This window comes from Podarcis bocagei, assembly GCF_964188305.1.
Source record: "Podarcis bocagei genome assembly, chromosome: 13".
In the NCBI taxonomy this organism is placed as follows: domain Eukaryota; kingdom Metazoa; phylum Chordata; class Lepidosauria; order Squamata; family Lacertidae; genus Podarcis; species Podarcis bocagei.
Genome location: NC_138138.1, coordinates 54737660 through 54759671, shown reverse-complemented (window position 1 = coordinate 54759671; position 22012 = coordinate 54737660). Strand labels below are relative to the sequence as shown.

General features: G+C 49.7%; 1 protein-coding gene across 17 annotated transcripts in view; it reads right to left on the bottom strand.

Moving 5' to 3' along the window:
- Positions 1-4839: 4839 nt before the first annotated feature.
- DLG4 (discs large MAGUK scaffold protein 4) overlaps positions 4840-22012 on the bottom strand; it is a gene marked incomplete at its 5' end in the record, with an annotated part of 129254 nt that continues 112081 nt past the window's right edge. For all 17 annotated transcript variants that reach the window (XM_081167829.1, XM_081167820.1, XM_081167832.1 and 14 more), the window contains 14 exons: positions 4840-7528; positions 9039-9130; positions 11083-11192; positions 11833-12005; positions 12152-12253; positions 12457-12504; positions 13281-13308; positions 15144-15180; positions 15279-15455; positions 17088-17202; positions 18940-19042; positions 20399-20555; positions 20934-21072; positions 21469-21613. In XM_081167829.1, coding sequence (XP_081023955.1) covers positions 7422-7528; positions 9039-9130; positions 11083-11192; positions 11833-12005; positions 12152-12253; positions 12457-12504; positions 13281-13308; positions 15144-15180; positions 15279-15455; positions 17088-17202; positions 18940-19042; positions 20399-20555; positions 20934-21072; positions 21469-21613 — 1533 coding nt within the window. In that variant the 3' untranslated portion in view covers positions 4840-7421. The remainder of the gene's footprint in view (positions 7529-9038; positions 9131-11082; positions 11193-11832; positions 12006-12151; positions 12254-12456; positions 12505-13280; positions 13309-15143; positions 15181-15278; positions 15456-17087; positions 17203-18939; positions 19043-20398; positions 20556-20933; positions 21073-21468; positions 21614-22012) is intronic.

Below are 22012 nucleotides of genomic sequence, written 5' to 3'. Positions count from 1 at the left end.
CATACCAAGAACTAACTTAGTTGGTCTTTAAGGTGCTACTGGAAGGAATTTTTTTATTTTGATATGGGAGAGACATGTTTTGTTGCAACTGGGGCGACCGAAGGTGTCACCTTCAAAGGTAGCCCCACACAGAGCGCATTGCAGTAGTCCAAGCGGGAGAAAACCAGAGCATGCACCACTCTGGAGAGACAGTCTGCGGGCAGGGAGGGTCTCATCCTGCGTACCAGATGGAGCTGGCAGACAGCTGCCCATCTTCCAAGGAAGTCCATTTCACCATCAAACAGCCCTTCCCATCAGAAAGTTCTTCCTCATGTTTAATAGGAATCTCGTTTCTTGTAATTTGAATGCACCGTAATCTTGTTTCTTAGAAGTGTGTACTATTTTTAAAGTCTGCTTTGATGGCTAATTTAAATGAACATTTTGCAAGCTGCATAGAGATTTTCCGATTCAGCAGCGTATAAATCTTGCTAAATGAACAAAGCGCTCAGCGGGAAACCAGAGTACAGAGTCCTGCTTCTGGGGGTCACTAACAATGCCACCAGTCTGTGGGCATCTCAGGATTCCAGGACTGCTTGGGCTCCTTCAAACCTAAGTCACCCACTGCAATGCCCTCTCAGAAGGTTGCGGTTCAAATCCCCGCAATGATGGGGTGAGCTCCCGTTGCTCGGTCCCTGCTCCTGCCCACCTAGCAGTTTGAAATCACGTCAAAGTGCAAGTAGATAAATAGGTAAATGGCGGGAAGGTAAATGGCGTTTCCGTGCGCTGCTCTGGTTCACCAGAAGCGGCTTAGTCATGCTGGCCACGTGACCCAGAAGCTGTACGCCGGCTCCCTCGGCCAATAAAGCGAGATGAGCGCTGCAACCCCAGAGTCGGTCACAACTGGACCTAATGGTCAGGGGTCCCTTGACCTTCCACCTCAGCTCTGCCTTGGGCTGGGTCAGGGCTTCAGAGAAGCCATTGGCAGTGCAGGGTGATCCTTGTCTCAGATGCTAGAGAGGTCTGATCTAGCCTGTGGTCCCTGGGATGTCCTGCTAGGGTGGTAGTGGCTGGTACCCATTTGCGACTGGTAGGGTGGGAGGTTGGGAGGCCAACAGTAGGTGGCGCCAGAGCTAATGACAAGCAGAAACACGCAACTCTAGCCTGCTACTGATGAATTCCACAAAGGCAACGTTGAGACAGAGGAGGAGGAAGGTTCCCAGTGAGGAAAGGAAGCCATATTTGCAGCTTTTCAGTCTCGAGAAAAGGCGGGTAAGAGATGAAGCGATGGAAGTTTATAAAATTATGCGTGGGGTGGAGAAAGCAAAGAGAGAAAAGCTTTTCTGTCTCACCAGAGTGGTGCATGCTCTAGTTCTCTCTCGCTTGGACTACTGCAATGCGCTCTATGTGGGGCTACCTTGGAAGGCGACTTGGAAACTACAACTAATCCAGAATGCGGCAGCTAGACTGGTGACTGGGAGACCATATAACACCGGTCCTGAAAGACCTACATTGGCTCCCAGTACGTTTCTGAGCACAATTCAAAGTGTTGGTGCTGACCTTGAAAGCCCTAAACAGCCTCGGTCCAGTATATCTGAAGGCAGCCCTGTTTAGGGAAGCTTTTAATGTTTAACTGGTTATTGTATTTTAATATTCCATTGTAAGGCACCCAGAGTGGATGGAGAAACCTAATCAGGTGGGCGGGGTATAAATAATAATAATAATAATAATAATAATAATAATAATAATAATAATAATAATAATTTTCTCCCTCTCGTAATAGTCAAATTTCTGGACATCCCATGTAGCTGAATGCTGGAAGATTCAGGGCAGATAGAAGAAAGTGCTTCTGCACAGACTTAAACTATGGAACTCCCTGCCACTGGAGGCAGTTATGACCACCAGCTTGGATGGCTTAAAAGAGGAATAGACAAATAGATACCCTGGGGGTGCCTTGAATGATGGTGAGGGGTGCCACAGGCAACAATGGCCTCCGTCCCTCTTTCCTTCCCTCCTTCTTCTGATGCGCTCTTGTGTCTCTATTGGGCCACTAATCCTGTGAGAGGCTGCCGGCTCTGCAGGCAACGGGTGACCTTGCCGGGCTTTTGAAGCTTGGAAGGTGTTTCCCCAGAGGGGAGTTGATCAAGGCAGCCGTGGACTGGAAAAGGTTGAAAACAGCTAGCACCACCACCTGGACTGTTTTGTAAGCAGGCAGGTGAGACGCTGCCTGAAAGCAACACGAGTGGATCAGACTGCCTAGTGGATCAGACTGCTCCCCAGCGACCGTGGGATCATTGCACCCTTCGTGTCCACAGCTACAAGCCAATCGCTTTAGAGAACGGCTGCAAAAGAGCTGGCCTCTCCTGACAAGGTTTGGCAAGGATCCTTACCACGAGTTTCCAGAAATATGGAAGTACATGGCTCCTATGGAGGTTTGTGGAGCAGACACTACAAAGTGGGTCCTTCCATTTCCTTTTTTCAGCTGTCCAGTGTCTCCCTCGGCCCCCTTCCGCCAACCTTCTCCAGGCCCCCTCAAGTGATCTTTGCACTGTCAACATACTTTTGCTCTCTCTCCAGGGAAGGACTGCATTTTCAGCTTTCAAAACAGCAGATCAGGGTCAGGAACGATTTTTTCCCCCATTTTCTTCAAAATAAGTGAAATTAAGTGCACAAAACAAGTGACCGTTTATTTGGATCCTACGCCTTCTTTGTTTGGCATGCAAAAGGACCCAGCTTTCATTTTTAAGTGAGAGAAGTCAAATACGGTTATTTATTGATCTTCGTAGACACCAACCATTCCAAACCTGGGGGACCCAGATGTTTTGGACTACAATTCCTAGCAGCAGCAGCAGCACACACACCCCTGACACCCCTGTCTCACACCTCCACATTCAAATCTGCATCCCTCTGAATACCTGGAACACCTGGTTGGCCAACATGAGGAGATGGATCATCTGTGGCCTGATCCAGCTGCAGGGCTCTTCCTATGTTCTTGTTTTCCAGAGGTCCCACTGGGATGACAGTAGCCGTTGGCACTGAGAACTTGAGTTTGCGATCATTGTACAGTGGTGCCTCGCAAGACGAAAAGAATCCGTTCTGTGATTCTCTTCGTCTAGCGGTTTTTTCGTCTTGCGAAGCAAGCCCATTGACGGATTAGCGGATTAGCGCTATTAGCGGCTTTTAGCGGCTTATCGGATAAGCGGCTTAGAAAAAGGGGGGGGGGAGGGGGGAAACCCCGCAGGAACTCGCAAGACATTGTCGCCTTGCGAAGCAAGCCCATAGGAAATTCGTTTTGCGAAGCACCTCCAAAACGGAAAACTCTTTCGTCTAGCGAGTTTTCCGTCTTGCGAGGCATTCGTCTTGCGGGGCACCACTGTACGTGTCACACTGCACAGAGCTGCTTGCTAAACGACTGTGTGAAGGGCCTTTCCCTGCCCCCAATTAAATCTCATTGCAGGCACTGAGGTGGGAGAAGGCAAGCTGCTCCACACAGCAGCTTGCAAAATTATGGTGTAAATTAAACCCACCCCTCAACATTGCTGCAGGCCCATTTAATGGAGGGAGCTTCCCTGGACCAGCCTGCTATCCCGCATGCTGCAGTTGGTGTGGCCACCTAGTGGCGGCCATGCAAATTGCAGAGCGTGATGACACCTTACATTCTTATGTACCGTATTTTCCGGCATATAAGACGATTGGGCATATAAGACGACCCCCCCCAACTGTTCCAGTTAAAATATAGAGTTTGGGATATACTCGCCATATAAGACTACCCCTCTTCCAACGCACACCAAATAAAAATTAAAAAACCAGTCTCCAGTCCGGCTCGGAAATCCGCTCCACTTCCCAGTGGCCGGGTGCTTCTGGGGCCAATTTTCAAGCGTATTTCTGCTTCATCTAGAGAGCTTCGTGTCCTCTGATTTAATTTGCTGTCGTTTTATCCTTTGGTAGGGAGTTGCTGCAGGAGCTGCTGCTGTAGCTAGCGTATAAGACGACCCCCGACTTTTGAGAAGATTTTCCTGGGCTAAAAAGTAGTCTTATACGCCAGAAAATACAGTATATAGCAGGCACGTCCAATAGGTAGTTTGTGATGTACCGGTAGATGTCTGTGGTAGATTACTGGCTACCCCAGTTTGGCTCCCCTAAATAAAGCTCAACACTTTTGCCATGCACCCCCCAAAAAATGTGGTTTAAGGTAAAGGGACCCCTGACCTTAGGTCCAGTCGTGGCCGACTGGGGTTGCGGCGCTCATCTCGCTTTATTGGCCGAGGGAGCCAGCGTACAGCTTCCGGGTCATGTGGCCAGAATGACTAAGCCGCTTCTGGCGAACCAGAGCAGCGCACGGAAACGCCGTTTACCTTCCCGCCGGAGTGGTACCTATTTATCTACTTGCACTTTGACGTGCTTTCAAACTGCTAGGTGGGCAGGAGCCGAGCAACGGGAGCTCACCCTGTCGCAGGGACTTGAACCACCAACCTTCTGATCGGCAAGCCCTAGGCTCTGTGGTTTAACCCACAGCGCCACTCAACAACTTTGACCTGAACCTCCAAAAAGGGGAAGGGGGTAGATCACTGCCAGTCCTTAACTCGGTGAGTAGATCGCAGTCTCTTGGGAGCTGGCCACCCCTGGTATTTAGGAAGAAAACAGAAGTGATTCTGAAGTTAACACAACTATTTCTCCTCTTCCCCAGCCGAAGCGAATCACACAGCCACACAAGCACATGGGTTTTTCATTGGTTTTTAATTATTCGTTGCCGAAGGCGATAATATTTCTATGCAAAATACTCTTATATCTCCCCACCCACCCGCCCACCCCAAACAAACTTCACGTGGCCCCCAGCAAGAAACAACCTCCAATTACATCCTGTTTTGTTTTTTTTAAATAATGCCCCAGGGGAGGGGGAAGAACCTTTCGCGTCTGACCAACCCCTTCCATGCCAACACACTGGTGTTTTTTTTGGGGGGGAGGGGGTTGGCACCAGGAACCCCATTCCCTTGGGAGGAAAGCCCTTAACAAATCAGTGTGACGGGAGGCACCCATTGTGTTCAGCGAGCGTTACTGGGAGGGGGGGCAAGGAGAAGAGACGCAAAGTGTCCGATCCCTTCTGGGCCCTCTTGGAAAACCCAGGGAGTTCAGGAGCCGGGGCTGCCCTGCTTGAAACGGCACACTTTTTAGAAGGGCCTGAAGAGGGGGCGCAGAGGGCCAGATCAAACTGTTTAAACCAGGATCAGAGGCCACATCTGACAGCCGCCATCTTGCCATGGGTGGGCCGTTTCCCCAGGGTAAACTCCCCCCTCCAGCTTTACCCCACTGGCCTGTGGGTGAATTGGCATATTTAGTCGTGTGAGCTGGGGCGACTTTGGGGGAGGGGGGGCAAACACAGCCCTAGGATGCCCCACCCCCCTCCAAGCACACTGGTATCCTTGTGCTCTGTCCCTCCGTTCCAGCTGCATCTTTCCCTTTGTTTTCTGTAGATTATCCTTGTTTTTTGCCTCAATTCAGCGGTTGTTAAAAAAAAAAAGACATTTGCGCTCCTTGGGCGGGCTGGGGGTGGGGTGGTAGCCAGCCTTCGGAGATTTGGACCAGGTCCAACATATGCTTTTCAGGCATAATTAAAATGTCAGATTCAACCCCTGTCATTTTAAAAATTATTCCTATGAATGGTCAGGGTGAGGCTTGCTTTTGGAGGGTGGGGCAGGGGAGAACCCGGTTCGAGCGAAAGCTTAGTTCAAGTGTTTGGAGCAGAATCTGTGTTGCTTAACTTCCCGGCAGCTACAGAAATAAACTTCTCCACTGACACACCAGCAGCTCTTCCTTCCTAGAGTACAAGTTTGACCCGGCACCTTCCTCCTACCCCCGACAGGCTAACTTTTGGAGAGTTTTGTGTCTTGCCGGGGGCCAGCAGTGGCTGGAGCAGTGGGGTTGGGGGCTAAATATCTCCAACTCCCCCAACCCCCAAGTCCAATCTCTGTTTTTTTCTTTATATACAAAAAATAATAATTAATCCATTAGATTTGGAAATTAAAATCTTCAAAGTGAACTTAAAACAGCCCTCCGAAATATATCTCCCACCCACTAAAACTGTTCTCCTCTGTGTATTTTTTTTTTCATACATCACGCACAGCCGCACCAAAATACTTGATATGACCCCAAAAAATAGTCACAGGACATCAAAAAAACTCTATTTCCCTTTTTTCCCCAACCTTTCTCTTTTTTTCTCTCTCTCCTCTCCCTCCCCCAGAAAGAAAAATATAGATTGCTGGATTAGCAAAAATGGTTCCATGATTATTGTTATTATTATTTTTTGTTATCCTTTTTCTGCTAAATTTTGAAGCCACAAAAGTAAACTTCATGCACTGAAGAGGAACAAAACAAAACAAAATGAAAGAGAAAATAAAAAACTGAGAAAAATGCAACTGAAAATAATATATATCTATCTATATATAGATATATAGATATAGATATATTATATCCCAAAGTCATCGTCACCATCAGGCCATTCTTGCAAGCGAGGATTATCTTGGATTCATCAGTCCTGGGTCTGTGCTTGTTTCAATCGTAGAATATTATTCAGCCAAAACGAAAGAGGGAAGGAACGGAAAAAGGTATCCTTGTTTCTTTCCAAGGGGAAAATAGTCAGGTTTTTTATTTTTTAAAACAGCAGAAAAAAGCTTGGTGAATTTGTTTTGATTCTTTTAACGAGTGTGCAATGTTGCTCCTCCTTCCAAAATTTAAAAAACCCTCCGGAATCCCCATCCCTCTTCTCTGCCCTAATGATCCATCCACAATCAGGGAACTTTAAAACTCCTCAGCAACAATGCCTTCTTTTCTTCTGAATCACTGGAAAAAAGGGGTGGGAGTCCTGGAAAGTAAACTCATCAAAAGTGGCTTCCATTTGCAGAAAGTTTTTCTTAAAAAATATCTCTCTCTTCTCTCCCACAATAAGTTTGTTTCAGTCTTTCTCTCTCCGACTTCAGAGTCTGCGTGTGCCTCCCCCTCCACCTTGCTGCTTGTAAAACGAAACAGACCAGAATCTAAGAACCCCCCCATTCTTCCCCTGTGCCACCACCTGCCCCCCCAAATGACAGCATGCATGCGCTAGCGCTGTTGGGGATGGAAGAAAGCCCCACATTTGCTGCAGAAATTAAAACGGGAGCGGTTTTGAATCAGGATTAGGGGTGGGGGAGCCGGATCACGCAAGAAGAAGAAAAGAAAAAAGAAAGGAAAAAGGAAAACAAAAATGGAGAAGATTAAAGAGTCAACGGAAGAAACGAAAGAAGCCTGTCCCAAGACATCCCCACCCATCCCCAAAATATTAACCAAACAGCTAAGTTCAGTGGCAAGAGACAAGAGTCGGTCCCCCTCTCCAGAGAGGACAGCTCTGTCGCAGATTCGGTGGTGGTTGGTTTTGCCATCCCTTCCGGGAAATATCAGTTCACATTAAGCTCCTAAAGTCTCTCGCGAGCCGGGATCCAAATGTACGGGCCGGAGAGCTCCTCAATGATTCTTTTGATCTTGTGGTAGATCTCTTCGAAGCTGTCTCCTTCTACAATGGCTGGGGGGAAAGAAGAAGATGGCAAGGGGTGAGTGTGTCAAAGAGAGAGAGTCTGGGGTTGCTTTTAGAACCCTGAGAAGAGGCTGGCTGCTGATCCAGGCCAGGGGCTCATTCCGGGATCTTGAGGATATTTCCGGGATCTAAGAGCCCTGCTGGGTCAGGCCAATGGCACATCGAGTCCAGCATTCTGTTCTTACAGTGGCCAAGAAGATGCTTCAATGGGAAGACAGGAGGCAGGATCTGAGCAAAGCACCACTCTCTCCTCTCCTGTGGCTCTCGGCAGCTGATATTCAGCTCCTAGCAAGAGGGGATTCCCAGAATGCCTGTTGTAGCAGAGCTGGTTATAGGCCCACCATATGGGAAATGTAGGCCAAAGGGTCCCCCTTTGCCTCTACCAGGGGACTCGGATTAGGCCTCATGCCAATCGGCCCCACCACCTCTGCTTTGGCCTGGATGCATCAAGAGTCTTGCGGCACCTTAAAGACTGACAAAACTGTTGTGGCATAAGCTTTCGTGGGCTATAGCCGACTTTGTCAGATGTAGGCTCCTGCCCACCCACTGAGCCCCACACGGTGGCCTTGGTTAAGGGACGAACCTGGATTATGCAAGTCAAGCCCACCTGCATCAACTGTATGCCCACAATTCCTACAGTGGGGAGGAATTGGATAGGTGCTGAAGCTCCTTCCAATAGGAGGAAATCATAGGTACACTGGAGGATGAGGCCGCTAAAAGGTAAAGGTAAAGGACCCCTGACAGTTAAGTCCAGTCGTGAACGACTCTGGGGTTGTGATGCTCATCTCGCTTTACTGGCCGAGGGAGCCAGTGTTTGTCTGCAGACAGTTTTTCTGGGTCTTGTGGCCAGCATGACCAAGCCGCTTCTGGCAAACCAGAGCAGTGCACGGAAAAGCTGTTTACCTTCCCACCAGGGCGGTACCTATTGATCTACTTGCACTGGTGTGCTTTCGAATGGCTAGGTTGGCAGGAGCTGGGACCGAGCAACGGGAGCCCACCCCGTGGCAGGATTTGAACTGCCGACCTTCTGATCGGCAAACCCTAGGCTCAGTGGTTTAGACCACAGCAGCCGCTACTGGTTACTAATCATAATGGCTATGTACGCTGGCAACCAGAGGTAAGGAGGTCCTGCTTGTGGTTTTCCCATGGTTGGCCACTTTTGAGAACCGAGTGCTGGACTAAATGGTTCCCCTTTGAGCTGTTCCAGCTGCAGGGTTCTTCCCATGTTCTGATGTGCCCAGTGACTGGCAGCAGTGGCACTCCAGACTTCCAGGCAGTGGACATTCCCAACTCTTACCTGGAGATACTGTCAGGGATTAAATCTGGGACTTTCTGCACACAAGGCAGATGCTTTCACCAATGAGCCACTTCCCTTCTCTGAAAACTCCAAAAGCAGCCTGAGGCTGCCCCTCCCCCACCTCCGCCAACTTAAGCCTTCTGTGAATTGTGCCCAGGGCTGATGTACGGAAAGCAAAAGAGGGGGCAGGGGGTGACCTACCCGAGAAGCACTCTGTAAATTCCTGCTCCAGTTTTGTAGCTCTGTCGAAGGCTTTCCGCGCCTGCTCCTCCGTTATCCGCTTGTTAATTTCTCTGGAGAAGAAGGAAGGGGGGGGAAAGGAGGACACAAAGTGATTATGAAGATTGTGCAGCCCCAAAGCTGTCTCTTGCACATGCCTGTATTCTGCTGGGTTTCCCCCCTGTGCTATGGGTGTGCACTGTGTGTGTGTGTGTGTGTGTGTGTGTGTGTGTGTGTGTGTGTACACACATGCTTCTGCTATTTGGGGAACCAGCTTGTTCCCACCCTGTGGCCAGCCAGATGCTTCTGTAAATCTCACTAAATAGGACATGAAGGGAAAAACCCTCTCTAGTGGCAGCTCCCCGGCAACTGGTGTTCACAGGATATATCTGGAGGTTCTCTCATCACAACGGCTATCCCTTGCCTGCTTCCATTAATGCATCCATTCCGGCCTTTCCCAAGGTGGTGCCCTCCAGCAGTTTGGGACTACAACTCCCATCAGCCCCAGCCAGCTGCTGCCAAGACTGACCGGCAGCAGCGGCTCTCCAGGGTTTCAAGCAGGGAGTCTCTCCTGGCCCTACTTGGAAATGCTGCTGGGGATTCGACTTTCCGCATCCAAAGCAAATGCTCTATCACTGAGCCTTTCCTTTTGAAGGAGCATTCATTCTGATTTGTTTGCAGGGAGGTTGTTTCAAAGCACCCACCACATCCCCTATAGAAAAATGACTATATATATTTTGGGAGGGAGGGAGGGTGGGGTAGAGGAGAGCAGGTTTGTTGCACAAGACCTTGCCAATAATTGTGCAACCTGAATTTGCTGGTCTGTGACTGAATCCCACCCGAAAATAGTGACAGCATGGGAGTACCCTTTGTTGCCTTCTCTTTTTAAAACAAAGACTTAAAAGCCCCTGAACGATTTTGTCTTTCTTCAACGGTGCGGAGGAGATTGTCTTGCTAGATGCTGCTTAGAAATGCTGAGGATTAATCTTGTTTATTTATAGCATTTATATCCCACTTTTCCTCTAAGGAGCTCAATGTGGTGTACATGGTTTCCAGTCTCCTACTCATTTAATCTCCACAACAACCCTGTGAGGCAGGGAAACCCCAAGAGGCAGTGGCTGACCCAGGGTCACCCAGCGAGCTTCATGGTTAAGCAGCATATACTGTATTTTCTGGCGTATAAGACTACTTTTTAACCCAGGAAAATCTTCTCAAAAGTCGGGGGTCGTCTTATACGCTAGCTACAGCAGCAGCTCCTGCAGCAACTCCCTACCAAAGGATAAAACGACAGCAAATTAAATCAGAGGACACCAAGCTCTCTAGATGAAGCAGAAATACGCTTGAAAATTGGCCCCAGAAGCCCCTGGCCATTGGGAAGCGGAGCGGATTTCCGAGCCGGACTGGAGACTGGTTTTTTAATTTTTATTTGGTGTGCGTTGGAAGAGAGGTAGTCTTATACGGCGAGTATATCCCAAACTCTATATTTCAACTGGAGAAGTTGGGGGGTCGTCTTATACGTCCAGTCGTCTTATACGCCGGAAAATACAGTAAATGCCTTAAGTAAATAAATGGTGAATGATAAATGAAAGCTTTGGCTGATCTCAGGCCACATCCCATCCCCTTGCACACTCCAACCTTTGTGCAATATCTTACACCCTTCTGGCCCTTGCAGACCAAAAAACCAAGGCAAAGATGGCAACAGAGGGCTCATTCACCACTTCTGCTTGTCACACCACTTTTCCCTGGGAAAACCTGCTTCTTACCATTGAGTTGGAACAAAACTCTATCGGGTTTTCCACAGATTAATGTTGTCTCTGATTCAGTGGTCAAGAGTGGGGTGTCCTTGGTGAAAGCAGCGGGGCAAATGGAAAACTGCTCGGAGGACCCGTACTCAGGAAGCACAGGGGCAAGCAAAAAACCTCTCAGCCCCCTCCTGCTTCCTAGGTGTGGGACAAGTGACGTGTGGACACCCTCCTGCCCCCGCCCCCCATGCCACAGCCCCTGTCCACCCCGGGGGGCCACTCACAGAACATTCTCGAGGGAGCGTGGCCGGATAAAAACGGCGATGGGGTGAAGTTGAGCTGCCTGCAGCCTCCGCACGGCATTGGCCGAAACGTCCAAAATGCAGTGCTTGCCCTGGGCGGGGAGAGAGAAATGTGGTCAAGAGGTTTCAACACTAATTTGTATTCCACTTCCACTGGTCACGCAAAGCCACAGCTAACCCATGGCCTCCCCCATCGCTTCCGCCTGCCAAAAATTTCCACTCCACTGACAGGACAATCGCCTATTCTGTCCCCTCCCCTGCCCATACACAATTGAGGGGATATACACAGCATATTGTGGATGTCAACCTTCAGGGATCCTCTGCTACCCCCTCCTATAACAACCAGCCCCCAGAGACCGAGTCAAACAGGGGAAGGGGATAATTTGAGTCTGGTGCGTTAGCACTGAGCAAGACCCTGGCTGCGTGCTGCTGGAGAGCGTCTAAATATCAATGGACTCTTGAGTCTTTGTAACCTCTCCCTGCTTGCTTTGTCCAAACCTTTCTGTTAGGGGGAGGAAGACCCAGGAAGTTGCCTACTCAGTCAGTGGTCTATCTAGTTCAATATTGTCTATGCTGAGTTGCTTTCCACAGTATCAGGTAGGAGTGTCTCACAGTCCCTGCTGGGGACTGAACTCTGGACATTCTGCATGCAATGCAGGTGCTCTACCACGGAATGATTTCTCAGAAACTCTGGCATTTGTGTGATTCTTCGACTCTCCACTTCCGGCCTACCTGCTCAGCCACCTCGCGCACTGACTGGACGCTCGTCCCGTACAGGTGGCTGTTGTACTGGCCGGCCTCGATGAACTTGTGGCTCTGAATGTCCTTCTCCATCTTCTCCCGTGAGGCAACAAAATGGTAGTCCCGCCCATCCACTTCGTACTCCCGTTTCGGCCGAGTGGTGTCTGCAGAAGCGGGAGTGGGGAGTCTCCGTCAAGCACAGGGGAGCAAGAGTAGCCCAAGCCAAGGCTTCCTCCTGAAGCAGAAATCCTTCCCATCCACCACCCATAATTTTATCTTGGGGCAGGGATAGGGACCCCGTCAGACTCACGTGGGACACAGGAGCCAAATTTGTCAGGGAACTCCGAGAGGAGGTCATCGTTGACTCGGTCCTTAGTGGGACCCAGGATGATGATGGGTCGAGCGTAGTGAACTAGGGGTGGAAAAACCCAAAGAAATGGGAAATGGTCTGTGCTGGTGGTGAACACAACTCAAAAAAGGGAAATTGAAACCATCAGTTGGTTACAACCAACCACAAAGCAATGGGTGAGCTTCTGAGCCTTCCTCATTGTACAAACAACAACATCAATAATAACGTAATTCAGGGCTGAGGAAGGGAAGGGTTAGGGTTCTCACCTTCCATTTGTACAACGGTTTCATAGCTCAAGACAGCATCTTCTCGACCTGGAAGGGAAAGAAGGAGGCTGTTAAGTACAACCTGTTCAACCCATGCCCCAGAACAACTGCTCCTTAACAGGGAAAACAGCAAACTACAAAGGGCCTTCCCCAAACTGGTGCCCTCCAAATGTTTGGGGTTCAATTTTCAGCAGACCCCAGCCAGCACAGCCAAATGACGCTGGGGGCTGATAAGAATTGTAGGCCAAAACCCATCTGGAGGGTGTCAGGTTTGGGAAGGCTGCTCTAGAGCAACAGGGAAATAGGGGCAAGTTTAGAGCCAGCGTGGTGTAGAGTGTCAGTTTAAGACCTAGGAGAACCATGGTTGAAATCCGCCCTCGGCCATGAAGCTGACTGGGTGGCTTTGGGCCACTCACTGTCTCTCAGTCAAATCTACCTCACAGGGCTGTTGTGAGGATCATATGGGAAAGGGGGAAGAACTGCACATGCCACTTCAAGTTCCTTGGAGGAAAGGTAGGATATATAAAAATAGAAATAAATAAAATGGTGTGGAGAGAGAAGGGAGAAAGGAAAGGGGGGAAAGCCCCCACTCTTGTGGATTTCAAAGCATGGAAGTATTTCTCAAAGGGTCGAGGGAAAGAGTGAAGAGGAAGGCCTGGAGCATCTTTCCTCAACCTGGTGCCCTGCAGCTGTTTTGGACTACAATTCCCATCAGTCCCCAGTCAGTATGGGCAGATGGTGGTGCTAGGGGCCAATGGAAGGAGTAGGGCAAGACATCCAAAGGACCCAAGTTGGGGATGGGCAGCCAAGAGACAGAGACCCACCTTGAGAGCCTGATCCTGGCACCCGATCCTGGAAGGAGAAGAAAGAAAGAAAGGAAGGAAGGAAGGAAGGAAGGAAGGAAGGAAGGAAGGAAGGAAGGAAGGAGAAGGAAGGAAGGAAGGAAGGAAGGAAGGAAGGAAGGAAGGAAGGAAAGAAAGAAAGAAAGAAAGAAAGAAAGAAAGAAAGAAAGAAAGAAAGAAAGAAAGAAAGAAGAGACAGAGGGAAGAACCAATTAGTCAGCCTCATGGAAGCCTTGGAATTTCTGTCAGTATGGGGGCCACCAGCAGAAGCACCCCCACCCCTGTGTTTAAATGCAAGAGTTACCAAACAGGGAGATGGGGTGGGGCTCTTATCTCAGCCCCCGGAGGGATGCCAGGAAATTTTAGGGTCATAACAAACACTACAAAAGTAGCTCACGTTGACTCTGGGGACCATCCCCAGGATGAAGAGGAGTGGAAAAGCAAGGCCCTTGTAACTTAGACAAAATAAACAAATGGCATTTGTAAGCTGCCCTGGGAGCCTTCTGTGGGGCTGAGAAGCAGGAGGATAATGAAAGAACTATTTCATTTCCATAATTCATGCAAGTGCTGAATCTCTATTTTTGTTATGTAACACACAAACACAGGAACCCCACAACGGAGCTCAAGGTTATCTGAAGAAACTGGCAGCAGATTCAGGACAAAGGAAAAGAAACACGTCCCTCACACTATGCCTTAACTTGCTTATGGGATCCGCTCCTAAAAGAGGCATCCACGGCCCCCAAATTGGACAGCTTGAAAACTGGATTAAACCAGTTGATGGAGGAAATGTACTTCCTGCAGGATCACAGAGTTGGAAGGGTCCTCGAGGGTCATCTAGCCCAACCTCTCTACTCGAGCCTCTCTTTGAAAACTTCTTCACAAAGGAGAGTCTGCCACCTTGTGAGGCAGTCTGTTTCACTGTCAAACCAGTCACATAGCCAGGAAGTTCTGCCTAATGTTTAGCCAAAATCCCCTTCCTAAGAGGCTGATTCAGGTCCTACAATCTGGAGCTATAGAAAAAGATGCGTGGAAAAAAGATTTCTACTGAATCTGACTGCTGGTCCATCTAGCTCAGCATTGTCCACACTGACTGGCAGAGGCCCTCCAGCATTTCAGGTCAAGGGCATTCTCAGGCCCTACCTGGAGATGCTGTCGGGGACTGAACCTGGCACCTTTTGCAGGCGAAGCAGAGTCTCTACTCCTGAGCTATGATCCCTCCAAGATGTGCCCCTCAAACGTGTGGTCATCATGACACCCCTTAACCCACTCTTCTCCAGGCAAAACACACACCACTCTTCTGAATGCCAGTCATTTGGGTACAACAGTGGGAGGGGAAGGGAATTTGGTTAGGCCAGTCTTCTCTAACCTGGTACCTTCCAGCTGCTTTGGATTACAACTCCCAGCCTGAACAGCCAGAGCAGCTGTAGGATGGTGGAGCTAAAATGGGAGCTGTAATCCAAAATATGCGGAAGGCATGGGCGTAGCCAGGGGGGGCAGGGGGGTAGCTGACCCTCCTGAATCAATACAAATCTGAGGTTCTACTCCCCCTCTAACAAAAATCCTGGCTATGCCCATGGCGGAGGGTGAGAAATTGTGGAAGGCTGGCCTAGAGGCTAGGGGTGGAGACAAGCAAGTTGATCGGCAGGTCCAGTTCCCTGCATGTGGGGATTTGCCTTGTGTTGAAATGGCGCCCGCTGTGTGTGTGAGAAGACAAAACATACTTGCACACTGGGGTGCAAGTGGGAACCTTTTTCATCAGGATGAAGTTCTCCCTCTTTCACACACACACACAAGAGTGCCTTTTTTCAGCTTCCACCAACAAGAGAGGGATGGAGCGTGAGTTACCTTTGCTTTTAGCCGTGTCCATTCCCGTCGCTCGACCCTGAGAGAGACACAAACAGAGGGCAGAGGCTTAGGGCAGTGACACAAACAGCTTCCCTCTGATCCCACCCCCTATTGCCAAGACTCCTTCACACATACCGCCTTTTGCTGGGGATGAAGCCAATCTCATCGCTGTCGCCATCCGGATGGACGCGCCGCGCCTGCCACCACTCCTCGTCGGAAGCGTCAATCACGTGCAGGACGTCGCCAAAATGGAAGCTCAGCGCTTGGCTCAGGAAACCGCAGTCCTTGGTCTTATCATAGTCAAAGAGCGCCCTGGGAGTTGGGAGGGAGAGGAGGTTGGCCGGGGGTGAACACGGGAGCAGTGGGAGCTGGTGCCCATTGGAAATGGTGGGGCAGGAGGCAGGGAGACCCAACATCAGGTGCAGCTAGAGCCTTCTGGGCTGGGGTCACATTTACACCATGCATTTAATGCAGTCTGAAGCTACTTTAAACAGTCATGGCAGACCCTGACAAATTATGAGTGCTTTGGTTCTTTGAGGCTGGTGAGAATTGTTAGGAGATTCCCCACCTATCCCCCTCTTCATATTCAGAGTGGTTTAACAGTCAATCTCTCTTCATGGGGAACTCTGCTGCTATTGGAGGAGAATGGGGGTCTCCTTACATCCCTCACCACCTTTAACAAACCGCACTTCCCAGGATGCTTTGGGGCAAACCATGAGGGTTTAAAGAGGTATTGTATTGTTTTAAGTGTCCAAAATCAGAACATAGCTGGCTTCCTGCATAAGGTTGTCTGGGGTGGTTGTTGCCTCTCTAATTCTGCATTATGCCACGTTCTCAATGGCAGCCATTTTGTGCTATGTCATACCCCCTGGAAGCCACTTTGTGATTGGCACCCCCAGCTCTCTCCCAAAATTCAAAATGTGCCCACTAGTCCAAAAGGGTGGGCAACAGCTGATCCATAGGGAACACGGTATGTAAATTCTGAAAGGGAACATTTTTTGCATTGACAGAATTGCTTGGATGGCCTGGGGATATTTGCAGTACTTACTTTAGGGAGAGCTAATCTGTGGTCACTCAGAAGTTGTTGGAAGACTCTAACTCCCATCAGCACAGACCAGGGTCAGAAAAGATGGGAGCTGTAGTCCAGCAACATCAGCAGGGCTATACTATTTTCCAACACTGGACGTAAAGAGACACTAAGTCTGGTTATCGGTTTCAGACTCAGAAACAACATAAAAGGGATGGTTTTAGTTAAAATGCCTCTCTGTTTCAAAGGAAAGAGGTTATCATAATTAATAATTGCTTATATGGAACTCGGGAGGGACGCGGGTGGCGCTGTGGGTAAAACCTCAGCGCCTAGGACTTGCCGATCGCATGGTCGGCGGTTCGAATCCCCGTGGCGGGGTGAGCTCCCGTTGCTCGGTCCCTGCTCCTGCCCACCTAGCAGTTCGAAAGCACCCCCGGGTGCAAGTAGATAAATAGGGACCACTTACTAGCGGGAAGCTAAACGGCGTTTCCGTGTGCGGCTCTGGCTCGCCAGAGCAGCTTTGTCACGCTGGCCTCGTGACCCGGAAGTGTCTCCGGACATCGCTGGCCCCCGGCCTCTTAAGTGAGATGGGCGCACAACCCCAGAGTCTGGCAAGACTGGCCCGTACGGGCAGGGATACCTTTACCTTTACCTTATATGGAACTCTAGCTGAACAGAGCCCTTTATAATTCTTATCCAGCCGTAAAACAACCCTGACATGCTCCCATTTTACAGGTGGGAGAAAGTGAGCCCAAGGAAGAAAATGGCTTTTGAACCCAGCCCCCATAGATTAAACTCAGAGGGACCTGCAGTATTATGGATTCTGGTGGTGCTCAGATGCTAAAATCTACTAGTAATTCAGGAGCAGGGGGCAGGGGATGGCCAAGCTACTGAGGAGAAGGCAGCTGTGATCTCACCGGATGTAGAAACCCCTCTTGGGGTTGCTCCGCAGCGATGCTGTCCCTGAGCCCAAACTGCTGTTCATCAGCTGCTCCCGGAGGTCGTGGATCTTGGCCTCAAAGCGGCTGTACTCTGCAGTGGGTGGTTACAGACAGGGTCAGGGTCAGTATGACTCAACTTCCCTCACAGAATCATCTAGTTCATTCGGCTACACAGCTGCCCACCCAACTCCACAACCCAGTCTTCTAAACCTTCCACCAGTCTCCACAGATCAAACCATCAATTTAAAGCACCATGATACCTCTTTAAGCAATCATTGCTTCTCCCAAAGAATTCTGGCAGCTGTGATTTGTTATGGGTGCTAAAAATGGTTAGGAGACACCCCACCCATTCCCCTCAAAGAGCTACAGTTGCCAGAGGGGTTTTACAATCTATCCCTCTTTCCAAGGCAGCCTTGTGAGGGGAAAAGAGGTCTCCCAACACCTTTTAGCACCCATAGCAAACTACAGCTCCCAGGGTTCTTTGGTGGGTGAAGGAAGCCATGACAACTTAAAAGTGGCATGATACCACTTTAAATGCACAGTGTGAATGTGGCCCCAGCCCCCCACAAACCTCTGAACAGACCCCATTGCACAGTTTCCCTCTCACCTCAACCATATTGGGCTCACCTGGGCCATGCAACTTCCAGCACCTCTTTAGTCTTCTCAATCCCATTGAATCCTACCCACCTACCGTATTTTTCGCTCTATAGGACGCACCCGACCATAGGACACACCTTGTTTTAGAGGGGGAGAACAAGAAAAAAAATATTCCCCCCCCTCTGCCCAGCGCCCCTTCAGCAAAGCGGCAGGAGGTGCTGCGCAGAGAGGGAGAGAAAGTTTTTTCCTTGTTCTCCCCCTCTAAAACAAGGCGCCGTTCAAGGTGCGTTCAGTCACCTTCAGGCGGCTACCTTGGAAGCCTGGAGAGTGATAGGGGTCGGTGCGCACCAACCCTTCTCGCTATCCAGGCTTCAGTGAAGGCAACCTTCAGTGAAGGTTCATTTCGACCTGCTCTTTGGGGCTGGCGGGGGGAAGCCCTCCCCCCCAGCCTCAAAGAGCAGGTTGGGGAGCAGCGGAAAGGCGCGCAGCCTTCTGCTGCTCCCCAAGCTTGTGGGGCTGGTGGGGGGGGAAGCGCTGCCCCCCAGCCCCAAAGAGCAAAGAAACCAAGACAGCGAGCGGGATGCATCCCGCTCCTGTCTTGGCTTCTGCCATAGCCGCACGCAACCTCTCCAGCCGGGGGAGGCTGAACGGGGCTATGGCTTCTTTAGCCCCGTGCAACCTCTCTGGCAGGCAGAGGCTGGGAGAAGGGACTGACTGGCCGCGGAAAAGCCTGCAAGAGCTGTGCAGAGCTTGCGTGCGGCTTTTGGGGGCTTTTCCTGCCTGCCTCCCCCCTGCATTCGCTCCATAGGACGCGCACACATTTCCCCTTCATTTTTGGAGGGGGAAAAGTGCGTCCTATAGAGCAAAAAATACGGTACCTACAGACTGCCCCCTCCCTTTGTCACACATGGCCTTGCCCTACATGTGCCTGCAACCAGCCAACCCAACTTCCCACCCTTCTGTCTTTCCATTTTCCCATCAACAGGCACCAATCGTCTCTCATGTGGTTCCTTGACCACCTTTCCTTGCAAACTCTCCATTCATTCATCCCTGAAGGTGAAAATGCTGAGGATTCTCCCCTAGGACATCTTCATCACCCCTTACATTGCTCCTTGGATAGCAGGCACCACTGCCCCACCCCATTTGGCAGCGACAGCACCATTTCCCAGGCAGTTCACACACACACAAATCTCTTCCCTCTCAGGAGGGGCTTCTGCAGAACAGAACTCACCATCCGGTTTGTACTGAGCAATGATGGTGACCGTCTGGCCGGCGTTTTTCAGAGCAATGGCTGCTTGTTCATGTGTGGCGTTCCTGAGGTCCACACCGTTGACCTGGGAAGGAAAAGGCAACCAAAAAGATCAAGAGGCTGGGCCAACTCTCCAGTGAGATGACAACATCTGAGGCTATTTGCCTTAGAAAAAGAGGAAAGTAAAGGAGGCAACATAATAGAGGTGTATAACATTGTTCAGAGTGTGGGAAAGAAGTCCCTTCAGGCTGGTGGTGGCTTTTTGCAGGGGGGGGGTGTCCTGCAACAAGTCATGGCTGTGATAATAGAGCATTAGCAGTGGATTTATAGCAGGCTACCAACACATCATTCCACTTTATTACTGCCATCTGGAGTGCTTTAACTCTAGAGTGCTTTAACAACGACAACTCTGGGAATTGTAGTTCTGCAAGGGGTATAGGGGCCTCCTAACAACTCTCAGCACCCTTAACAAACTACAGCTCCCACAATTCTTTGGGGGAACGCTATCACTGTGGTATCATGGTGCTTTCAATGTATGGTGTGAACATGACCAAACATGGGACAAAAAAATAAACCAGAACATTTGTGGTATAAAAATTTACAGAATTTCAGGAGGAGGTTATGGAACATGAACTAATTAGAAAGAAAGCAGCATGTCCACACCAAAACATTTGCAGAAACGTACCACTCTGAAAGTGGGATTGAGTATAAAAATCACCCCAATACTATCATGAGCACAAATAATCATTAATGCAGAATAAAAAGGATGTCCAGAGGGGACCAAAGTGGACAGAGAGAAATTTTTCCCTTTTGTAATACAGGAACCCAGCAGGATCATAAAACCAAGTTGAATGTTGGAAGATTCAAGACAGACAAAAGGAAAGATGTCTCCATACGGCACAGAGTCAAAACTCTGGCTTTTGCTACCACAAGATGTAGAGATTGCTTTAAAAGACAAATTCATGGAGGAAGAAAACCCTGGGATAGCTCAGTTGGCAGAGGATGAGACTCTTAACCTCAGGGTCGTGGGTTAGAGCCCCACAAAGGGCAAAAGATTCCTGCGTTACAGGAGGCTGGACTAAACGACCCTCATGGTCCCTTCCAACTCTACAGTTCTATGATTCTATCAACAGCTACTAACCAGGGTGGCAATGTGCTGCATCCAGGATAAGAGGGAGCTGGTCTCTGAATAACCATTTGCTTGGGGTTGTGAGCAGAAGATGGGTACTGCACTCATGGCCTGGTTATGGACTTCCATTTGGAACACCTGGTTGTCCATTATGGAAAAGTGGACTAGATGGGCCTTTGATCTGATCCAGCAGGGCTAATCTTAATTCTTATCAAGGGAAGTGAGCATCATTTAGGTTCAATTGTAGGGTACCAGCCAATTGCCTCTTCCAACCAGGCACCTGCCAATGCAGGGATAAGGAACGGTTCTTACCGAGAGGATCTGGTCCCCTTTCCGGAGCTCCCCACTGAGGTCGGCCGGCCCCCCAGCCAGGATGAAAGAGATGAAGATTCCCTCGCCATCTTCACCCCCAACAATGTTGAAGCCCAGCCCTGTTGAGCCACGGTGAATTACAATGCGGCGCGGTTCCCTGCAGAAGGAAGGAGAGAAACAGGGGGAAGCTGGAAGCAGCTTGTTGACTGCGGATGCAGCGGCAGGCAGCAATGAGCCACCAACTCCAAATGCCCGACAGGACTGTGACCTACACAACCCCCACAGGAAAGAAGAAGTTTGGGGCTGGCTGCATTACTACCCTGTGCCAAAATATTTGCAACTCTGGCAGCCCTGAGTAGCCGGATATGGGATGGATGAGATGCACGCGAGGTGATGGGGGAAGATGGGTGCAGCTTTGAACTGGGCAACAGAGAGAAACTCTTCAGGACCACGGACAGCAACTGCTGCTTGGTGGTGCTATGGGGAAACAGAACAGCCACGCCCAGAGGGAGGAGCCAGAAAGGGCACAGCTTACCTGGGTATATCCTCCTCACCCATCAGCTCCTTAGGGATGGGGGAGTACCTCCGAGGGGAGGTGGGGGTCATGGCTTGTGGATAGTCTGTGCCCAGGTAGCTCTGGTGACCAATTTCATTGTCGAGATGCTGGGAATAGGCTGTCAGAATGCATGAAAAAAGGAAAAGATAAAAGCTTTAACAGCACAGTGGAAGGCAGTGAAACCAAAGTTATGAACGCAACATTGAGAAATGCTCTTAAATCAAGCTGGACAACAACAGATCGTTGTTGTCCCACATGGTACATTAAACACTTTGCTAACTTTCTAAATCACCCAAAATCCAGCAGTATTTATTACTGCAAATGTGGCAATAAAAATGCGAAATGTGTGGAACACAAAAATCTACAGTTTTTCAAGCATCTTCGGTTTAGGATAATCTTCCACCATCAAATCCAGTTGTGTCCCAGACAGCGTATGAATTGACACTCCCTTTTAACCGGTTCTCCACAAGACAGCCGAACACAGACACAGTAGGGAGAACAGGAAACCACTCACAGGAAGTGATGTCAGGCGGGGCGTAAGAATCATTCAGGTAAACATTTGTGGGTTTGGCCACCTTCAAGTACACGACATCATATGTGTTCTTCAGGGCTGCAACGGCATCTTCGTGCATAACATCTTCAAGGCTCACATTGTTTACCTGGCAAGGTGTGGGAAAGCATATATAACATGGGAAAGCATATATAACAATAATCCCTGCTTATAGAAAAGTAGCATTTCAAGGAGAAGGGTGGGCTTTCAGTCCTCTGAGTCCTATTTGCAGGCTGGAGTGGTGCTCAGTGATCTAGGGAACTTCTCTGCTTCCAAACCTGCACAAAGTCTGGCTGATCGCATGCCTTGCGTCTGCTCCAGCCTTTGCCAAACTGGTGCCCTCCAGATGTTTTGGACTACAACTCCCATCAGCCCCAGGCTGGGAGCTGTAGTCCAGAACATCTGGAAGGGACCAGATTAGCAAAGGCTGCTTTATTCACTGCACCTCTCCTCTCCCAAAAATCAACCTCCCCACCCAACACCCAGTCTCCAGTTGCTAGTGTGGGGT